The 9,978-nt window shown below is 42.8% G+C and overlaps 1 protein-coding gene across 1 annotated transcript; it reads right to left on the bottom strand.

Annotated features, from left to right (window-relative positions):
* Positions 1-647: 647 nt before the first annotated feature.
* Positions 648-9,354, bottom strand: LOC104401338 (tumor necrosis factor receptor superfamily member 21-like; the record flags this gene model as incomplete). Its single annotated transcript, XM_010011288.1, has 9 exons — positions 648-920; positions 1,731-1,779; positions 2,259-2,579; positions 5,410-5,444; positions 6,138-6,245; positions 7,237-7,310; positions 7,907-8,018; positions 8,244-8,375; positions 9,258-9,354. Coding segments are annotated over 9 exons (1,201 nt in total), but the record flags the coding sequence as incomplete, so codon positions are not given.
* Between the last annotated feature and the right edge of the window lie 624 nt (positions 9,355-9,978).

Genomic DNA, 9,978 nt, shown 5'->3' with positions numbered 1-9,978 from the left:
GGCGCATCGCGTCACCACGGCAACGGGGGAGCACCGCCCACCCCCACCGCGCTCACACCGCCTTCCCGCCAAGAGGGCGGCCGTTGGGCGGCCGCTGCGTCGCGGGAGTTTACCACAGCCGGGCTCCCCTCGCTACACCTCCCGCCCTCAGAGAAGAAGGTCCGAGACAACCCCAGCTTCTGGCGCAGTCAGGCTTTTATTGCTGGGCTTCAAACGTAACAGTTACGAGCATGCCAGTACAAAGCGAAACAGATTTGTTCCGGAAAACAAAGCATGGCGATCTTCTCAGAAACGGCAGCAGCCTCTTCGCTCCTACTGCCTGCTCTCGAAAAAGCATGGTCCTGCCTCACACAAAGGGAAACACGAGTGGGAACTCCTCGCTCCCAAGCTGGCATCTGGCGCCTGAGCTTAATACACAACTCAAGAGACCTTAAGTGAACATCACAACCAGAGTCCGTGTTAACACCGACAGTGTTACAGCACTTCCAGCTCCCCGTGGGAAGGTGAGGACGATATCAAGTCCATGCCACCGCTTTTCCTAGCAGTTTGTTGATGTCCTCATTTAAAGGAAGTTTGTAGACGTATATATGTACAAAAGAACATTTTCCAAGTTAGTTGTAAATATTAATCTGCAGGTTCTAACTTACTTATAATATTCTTAATTTTTAAAGTGTTCAATACATTATGATAAACCCTGGTATCTACTTGCCTTAACTCATCCAGTAGCTTAATAATACACTGTTTCTCCCCCAGTGTGTTTTTCCAGAGGAGAAGCATCTGGTAAGATTGCTCTTCTATATCATTAGGAAAGTTATGAATAATTCTATTAATAGAATTTTCCTCCAGATGTTTTCTCATAAACTGCTTCCATTTCTTCTGTGGCACTTCTTTTATAAAGACCAAAAAGCTATCACTCAGTTCTGAAAGAAAAAACACACAACACGCATCAGCTTAGGGTTTAAAATACAGACTTTTTTCATAGCTAAGGTACCTGCTTTCCCATTAATTTTCAGCCAACACATGCACAGACCAAACAGCACCAGCAAGGCCAGGTCTAGGACCTGTGGGACAAGTAGGTTTCCTACTGAATGGTCTTGAAAGAAGACAAAAGCATCAGTCTACATAGCGCAAAAGTAGTCTCTTAAGACAAGACACCATTCAGTAGAGCTGGTTTTGAGGAAGCTTTCATTGTCCTGCCCATCTCCACTTAAGCGTAATACGCCTACTCAGCAGTAGGCTTTAACCATTTCAGTATGTTACTGGTTAGGTTTGCCATGCCAAGATCAGCATGAGCGAAACCTGTTGCTTGGAGATCCAGCACACCAACTTGCTGGGTAGAGATAAATGTATGGGGATTCAATGTGAGCGGACATTTGACAGAAAGATGTCCTGCTCTGACCTACACCCCACTCATTAGGGCAGAGTGCACTGCTGCAATGCAGACTTGTTTAAAACACACAAAAATTTTGTACCTTTCTTATTCTTAAAAGCATGACTGCACTATACTCCTGTGCAGAAAAGCCATGCTTTATAAAGTAGAACAATTGACCACAGGGATTACAGCCTCTCTCAAATGTAGTAATAATCGTGTTTCATCATATTTTACAATAAACTGAAAGACTTATAGCTTTAAGCAATATTCATTGGCCTCCCTACACTACTCCTGAAGTAGACTAAAGTCAACAGGAAAAAACCAAATTCCAAGTACTGCCAATTTAAGGAATACTCACCTTTTTGAGAGAGATCTTTAACAATTATTTGACACTGTGGTTCTCGTATCTGTAACGCAAAGTTGGACCATTACTCCAGCATATCAGAGCACTTCACTCATGATTATTCCTGAGCTATTTGATAGCTTACTTCCTCAGCACACACGCCAATAAGGGGCAGGGGGCCAGATGTCACAGCACAGCTGAAAGTACTTGAATAAAGCAAATCGCAGTCTAAAACAGCTATGCTACTAGCTCCAAAGGGAAGCAACAAGGCAACACATTTGCTGCTATTGCAGAAGAATACCTTGTGAACAAATATTGATCAAGGAGATGAGAAAAGCAGCGCAGATTAAATGAGGGATTGAAGTTTACTTTCCCAAGGTATCACTTCCCATACTTTCTATTACATCCTTAATACAAAGCCTTCTCTTCCCTATCATTCTGCATGCAAACAGCATCTATGACTCAAAGAATAGTTAAGAACTTGAGTAAGATTCCACACCTATCAGAGGAAATACAATGATAACTTCACACATGCACACTTACCATACGATTTGCTGGCATCCTAACACTTGGGCCATTAGACGGGGCATTCTGATGAAAAGCAGGATTCTGCCCAGTTTTTGGTGGTAGTGAGGACTCAGCAATCCTCCTCCAGCAACTTTCCAGCTGGCACTTCATGCCACACAGGCTGGTGCCCCGCTCAGAGAGTGCAATGCTATTTTCCTCTGATGAGGTGTTTTTCACTTCCAGGTTAACACTGGTTTGCACTTGGTCTTCTGGGCTCTCATCAGAGTTCTCACCCTCTGGGCTGGTTGTGTTGCTTGCAGGTGCCTCCATTTCTGGTAAAATGAGGATTTCAGATTCCTGCAAAGAATAAGAACATATTTCAAGGCCAGGCTGGGTGGAGCTTTGAGCAACATGGTCTAGTGGATGGTGTCCCTGCCCATGGCAGGGGGTTGAAACTAGATGATCTGTAAGATCCCTTCCAACCCAAACAATGCTAGAATTCTACGATATTTTATCTATTTCAGAGGTAAGCCTTCAACAACAGTCTGTAGGAAGAAAACAGAATACCTGAAGTCACCAGATGTCAGAGAAATAATAGGAAAGATACTAATTTGGCAAAGTTATAAACATGCAAAAGTTACAGCCTTTATAGATACAGACTTCAAATGGTTTCAGAGCTTAAACTCTCTGCTTTGCTGGCTGTTCTGCTCCCACTGGACTGCAGGATAAGGCTCACAGGCTACCACCACAACAAACACAGAAAACTTTTCCTAGTGTTTTCATTGACATCTCTTGCTGCTTTCTCCTCTCCTAGGTATGGAAAGTATGCACCCTTCCTGAGGCAAGCGGAAATTAAACTGCCTTACCACACCTGAGCTGACTTAACGGCAACAGGGGCCTCAAGCCTACCATTGTATCAAGGCTGATGCTCTCAGAGATTTTGTTGCGCTGATAACAGCCTATCAGCTTCAAGTAAGTGCACTAGCTTGGGCTTTTTTTTGTCTAGATTAGTTTTTCTGGCACGTTCTCAAACTAGAATCAGTTGAAAGGAGCCAGTGAGCACCAGTGCATTTATAAGGGGACAAAGAAGGATGCAAGTGAGGAGAGATGCATCACTTCTAGCATTGTCAATACATTAAACAAGCATATGGCAGGGAGTATAGCTTCAACTCATAAAGAACAGCACAAATACAGAGCAGACCACCATATATCTATCATATAAGCTAGTGTTAAAACTGGAAAGCTTCAGGAATTTTTTATTTTTTTTAATGTAGAAAATGAGGGGAAGGAGTGACCATTGTTCCAATGGACTTGTGCTTAAGGTACAGTTCCACATGAGCATAAGCCAGTGTGATTTCTGTTTGCACAAGGTCACTCACCCATGAGTGACACCAACAGACATAAGCAGGGATGTGAGGGGAACCACCCCATGCATCACACATGCAGTTGCACATCATTGTTGTTGTATCCAGTTTGTGTAAGGGTGCAAACAGGTTAAGCGAGTAGATCCTATTTATACAGTGTAGTTCTTAAATAGGTAACTGAGCAACTGAAGGCACACAGCATGGCCGACTAATAGCTGCTGCTCTATTTTAGAATGAAATAAACTATCAGCAGTAGGTTTGGGGTTTGTTTGGTTGTTTTTAAACAACAGTATAAATTCACTGGTACTTCGGAAAGGACAGTGTGTTGGTGCCAAACACCTGGTCTGAGGATTGCATCAGTGTAACTCTCCTTGGCAAACAAGCTTTGTTACAGTAACATGAACACTCCAAGTGGGTAGGCATTGCAACTCAAGTCTGTGACAACTCTTACATCAGAGCTAAGCAGCATGATACATCAATTTGTGACTGTATTATTTTACTACCACTTTTTTATTCAGATTAAAGAGGTGTTAGATTTGCCTATTCCTATGCTACAGCATTTTGACCAGGTTTTCTGTCACATTTCTTCATCAGCTTCTACAAATACATGAAACACTGCAGATCTGGCCAGTTTGTGGGGGAAGAGACAACAAAAACCCATTGGTGATTCATGTATTTGAGTCACTTATGAACCTTTAAAAAAAGGAAGAGTTTAAAGTAATGTTTTTAACTTCTCTCAATTCCATTTCCTCGGTCTTTGAGTATTTTTGGTGTAATTAAGCAGCATTACTTGAAATGTCTAACTAGTAAGATTAGACAAGAGCTCACACATGAAGTGACTAATGCATGCATTGGACGGTGGACAAGAAAGGCAACAGGAGAAGGTGCTTTACACATACTACCATAGGAATCTGGATGCTTTTCTATAGACCCTCCACCAGGACAAATGTTTCACAGCTTGGTGTTACACATCATTAAGTATACTAGTGAAGACTGAGCTCATTTTTGCCTTACTGTGCTGTTGGGATTGTAGCCTCTGGATAGACTAACTACACACAAGCTAGTCATGTATTTGTCTTGCAAAGTGCTAGACTGGAAATAATCTTTAGACTGAAACAGTAAGGTTCTGAAATAATGTTTGTCTGCAGGAGGCCAGGCTGAACCTAGCTTTAAAGTAGAACATATGCCAGCAGCCAGCCCTAGCTTGGTAAACCCTTGTCAGGGATGTACTTCTGAACTGATATGCTCAGAGCCCTGAACTCCTTGTCTTATGGACTCTCTAGGACCAAGAAGTCAAACCACCAGGTCCTGGTCTGTAGCTTATAGCATAAGCCCAAAGGCAGAAAGACTCAGTCACTTCACTGGATCAAGAGAAGTCAGTCTTATGAACAAATAACATCGTAGTCAAAATGCAAGAGAAGCTAGAACACCACACAGGCAAGTGATAGCTGATGTTGCCTGGGGCATATACAAGTGAAGCAGCAAAGGGCTAAATTGGATCAAGGCATCAGCTGGAGACAGTTTGAAGTGAAAGGTTGCACTTAGCCTATTTTTTTTCCAGTTTCAAAATACCCTGGGCACAGGCTCTGGAATGTTTCCAAGGGAAGTACTGGAAAGGTAAACTGCAGTGGGCACATGCAGCTAATGAACTCATCAGGCCCTTGCTAACTTCTGGCCCTGTGTGACTCACAGCTTGTTGCATCCAGGAATGCATCCTACCAGAGGTCTACAGCGAGACAAAAAAAAAATTGAGAGAGCTGTGTATCAGGTACAATTAAGTTGCACAAAACTGAGATGAAACGCTTGATCCATCACATACTTACCAGACCTTTCTCTGCATCTTTATCAGTTGAAGCAGCTGGAAAAAAACAAGATAAGCGTCTAAGAAACTTTTAGGAATTGCAGCAACTTAACCATAGCTGAAGTCACACAAGATTCCTATGCACTAGACACATTTGTAACACAAACACAAAAAAGCTCTAATACAAGCCATTTAGTTTTCCTCGTCTATCATACACTTCATGAGTACTACCCTTAGCTTCCATCAACAGCATAAACACTGTGCCTTCATACAGGGGATAAAGTGTCCCACTTGGTAAAATACAGACCACATGATGCAGTTGGGTTTTTAAGCCACACTTCCGTTCCTCCCCGCTCTCCACCTCTCCCACATCCAACTTATGTTTCTTAGCATTTTTGTGGGCTATTGCAATACAAGAGAGAAGGCAGAAATTGTCTGTACTGTAATACCATCAGTAAGACATAATTTGAATAAGTTAACATTCAAAATTCAGAATAACTTTCCACATAATTCTAACTAAACTAGTTACAAAAACACTTTAATATGCAGTAGAAGTTTCTCAGAAAAACTTCTATTTCCACAAGAAAAAAAATAATTAATTCACACAGGACTTTATCAGCCTAATATTCATGCTAAGAGGCCCAAACAATGAAAGGGCAACAATTTGTGTGTGTGTAATCTCCACAGCCAAATACAGAAAAATCAAAGGGGTTAATGATCTAATTGGTTTCAATTTTTTTCCTCTCATACATCTGAGCTTCTGCCCAGATTTTTCTTCCTCTTTGCCAACACAGTACAAGTAGATAGGAAAAGTCCTTTTAAGGATGTTATGCTGATCTTGCTTTGAAGCAAAGGCATCTGTCAACAAAGAAAGAAAGCTCACAGTTAAAGTTTATGTATTTCATTTACTGAGCAAAGCAAGTCACCATTGTATGAGAGTTAATTAAATTGCATACTAAATGAACTAGAGCTTAAACTGGTCCAATATAACACAACGCAAAAGCCTGAGACAGCCCTAGTGCATGCTTTGCCTAGTTCTGGCAAGCTTGTGAATAGTAATCAAGCAGTTACCTTTATTAGACTTTAGCTGTCTATGCAGACAGAACAGCAAAAAACCAAGAGCAACCAAGCTTATCACAATAAGAATCCAAAGATGAGCTGTGCTTCCTGCAAAGGAAAAAGGAATAAAAATCAGTACTGAAGTAGTCTCCAAACAAGATATTCTGAAGCCCAAGTCTTCCCTACTGTCCTAAAGAACAGACCAAGCTCAGCACTAGTACAATAGCTCATACTGGAAAAGGCACTGGGACTATCGGCTGCCTGGAACACGCAAGTACATCACACATCATTATTCCAAAGCAATGGGGGACTTTGTACAGAGCTGTGATACAACTTCTATGAGGCTTCCTGAAGAGACATTTAAGAAAAGGGGGAAAATAAGTACACGAAAGATGGCAGCAAGCTTCAGGTGCTGGAGTGCTGGTAGCATCAATTCCTTCTTTAGTGTGGCAAAAGCTATCCAGCAGCAGGAGGGAAAGCCACTCCATACACAGCTTCTCAGACATAGAAAACAAAGAAGTCTTTGCACTACCCATAACTTTCAACAATGCCACTGTTGCAACTTTGAAAACCCTGACAATACACGCAGCTTTTCAGAGTAAGGTTTAGGATGGTTTGTCACACCAGCCTCTTTGAGAACTTGTCGTTAGCAAGCAATTCCCAAAGCAAAATACAGAAGCTCCTAAATACGTCACAGTAGTACAACCACTGTTTTATAGGCTGCTCTGGTGTCATTAGCTTGAAGCCAGCAACCCAACAAACCAAGCCAAGTGGTATTTGTATACCAGACCTTGATCAGGTAAGCCACATCCTAGGTCCATAGTAGCATTGCAAGTCTGCACAATTTCTTTCCCTTCCGGACACCTGAAGTGGATGGCAACACAGGATTGTATCTAGATTTCCAGAGCAATATGCAGCTCTGCCCAGGCCCAGTCTTTTTTGGGCAGAGCTTAAGAGACATGAAGAGAACACGTATAAACAGATAACTTTGTTAGAAGTGTACCTTTAAGCAACCCAAGATAATACTACAAGATTAAATAGAAGCAAACCAGATAAAGCTCATGTGTCTTAGCCTCTAAGGGGCAGGGAAAACCCCCACAAAGTAGATACATTATTCATGCACAATTAGTTTCCTTCAACAGGTGGTTCTACCTCCTGAAATTTTGGACTGGCTGCTACAAAGCTCGTTCAGTTGTGTATGTGGGACAGCAATAATCTGAAAACATGAAAAATGTAAGATTACAGCCATAAGCAACAAGCACCACAATACCAAAATCTGTATCATTCTAGGCCTCACCCTCACATATTCTGACATCTAAAATTTAAATGCATGAATAATGCCATTTGGCTTCAGGGCAATTATTTACTGCCTAATAACGTGTTAGGTATTGGCACAGATTGGGCCACACCTCTAAACATTCCTTAGAAGGAAACCAGTCACTTTCATTCATTAAACTTACATTGTACTGCATTTATGACATATTTCACAGCCCTCGGCAGGGCAGAAATACCCTTGTTTGCATCGGCATTCAGTATCATGTGTTGGAGTACAGGGTCTCAAAATCGTCTGATCTAAAAATAAAATACAAGTTACAAAAGTTGTGGCTCTTTACAACTGTGTAAAAATTATACCCGGGCCATAAAGGCAATTTATAAGTTCAATATTCTTGATGGCTGGAAGTGCAAAAGAGAAAAAAAAAAAAACAACCAAAACAAAAAAAAAAAAAAATAAAAAAAATAGGACCAGGCTTCCCACATTAAAAAAAGGGGTTAAGGTTTCAAAGTTGATTTTGGTACCATCTTTGCACTGTCTGCATGACAAGCATTCTTCCAAGCCGTTCTCATGGGCAGTATAATCCACTCCTTCGGTGCAAGGTACACATACTCCTCTCGAATGCGGAGTACTGCAGTGCTGAGCGACGTAAGTACCTGTGGAAGAGGAGAATCGGCAGCAACAGTGGTCTCAAGGGATCATTTCACTGGCAAAGGACTGCAACAGGATGTTACAACACAAAGCCATTTTTTATGGAAGTTCAGCCCCCTCCTCGCAAGCAAGCAGTGTGCCATATGAAGTGAGCAGCACAGCAGGGTCAGGAGGCACACTCAGACAGGGAGTGGCGGCAAACAAGGCATCCAGCCAGGCCTCTGCTGGGACACATGTACGGACTAGAATGACGCGTAGTCAGTGTCATCCATAGCCAGCGCCATTGTCCCTGAAGGAGCACATGGAGAATTGACTGTAACTCCCTCTCTTCTCCTTCGCCTGACAGATCTCTAAATACACCCAATAGCCCCCTCGGTGCAGTAAGGGCAGTGTGCTTCTTGGCACAGAGCTTGTGAACTCTGCACACATTGAGCAAGGAGGGGGAAGCAAAGGCAAACCAAAGTTTTACCTGCAGATACAGAAATATCAGAATTCCACAAGGCCCCTTTCTTTAAGAAGAAGAAAAAAAAAAAAGAGTAAAAGAAAAAAAGAAAACCCACAAAACCCACCCCCACCAAAATTAACAAAACCCATAAACCCCCAACAAACAAAACATACCACAGAAAAACCTGACTTGGAACACTTTGTCCTTGGCAGCAGCATGCAGAGGTTTCCTGGCTAGTTGCCAAGGCACATCTCCGAGTCATCACCTATTTCGAAGGGGCTTCAAAACAGAGCCTTGCCTTAACAGCACCAAGAAGCTGCCACAGCTCTGACCAGGCTTACACATTCACGAGATTTAATGTAAAAACCAACAGTGACACAGACACCTCCAGGGCAGGGAAAAAACCATGTCCGGTATCAGCTGTAACTGCTAGAGGTCTTACCTGCTGGACAAGATACACAGCAGTGAAATTCGGCTAAGTACTCTCCAGCCCCACAGTGCTCTGCTCCTCGGGTTCCAGGCATTACCAGCAGCATAACCTACAGCAGAAACAAGCAAGTGCTGGAGTACCTTAACTCATCCTCCCAGGACACGATAACCATCTCAGGGAGATGTTCCTGTGAAGACTTGAAAACACATTCAGAAGTTCATAAGAAGCCACAAAGGAAACCCAAACTAATTTCTGCTAAGTGTGCCGCTCTCCGCGGTAACTGCAATCACAGAACTGGGGTTAGGGCAGTGGCTGACAGGGTTTAGGCAACTGTTGTCCCAGATCCTTGCCTTGGGTTTAAATTATTTTTACCAATTCAGTGCAATTGAACTTCAGAGGCCGAGACCCTGCGCTAGGGATTAATTTCTCCTTCCTCTCGCCTTGTTAATCCAGGAGGATCAGCGTTCATCTTTCTCCAGAAAAATGGAGGAAACGCCCCACAGACCTCATCCAGCATTTCTCACTGGCACTGTAATCTTCAGCAGAAGGCGCTCAAGTTGAATCACGAACAAAAATAACCTACTGCGGCCACGGGACCACCGAGACCCTGCGCTAGGGATTAATTTCTCCTTCCTCTCGCCTTGTTAATCCAGGAGGATCAGCGTTCATCTTTCTCCAGAAAAATGGAGGAAACGCCCCACAGACCTCATCCAGCATTTCTCACTGGCACTGT

The sequence above is a fragment of the Nestor notabilis genome, unplaced genomic scaffold (genome assembly GCF_000696875.1).
Source record: "Nestor notabilis isolate BGI_N333 unplaced genomic scaffold, ASM69687v1 scaffold21853, whole genome shotgun sequence".
NCBI lineage: Eukaryota > Metazoa > Chordata > Aves > Psittaciformes > Psittacidae > Nestor > Nestor notabilis.
The sequence above is the reverse complement of the archived record's forward strand: the minus strand, read 5'-3'. Positions and strand labels throughout refer to the sequence as shown.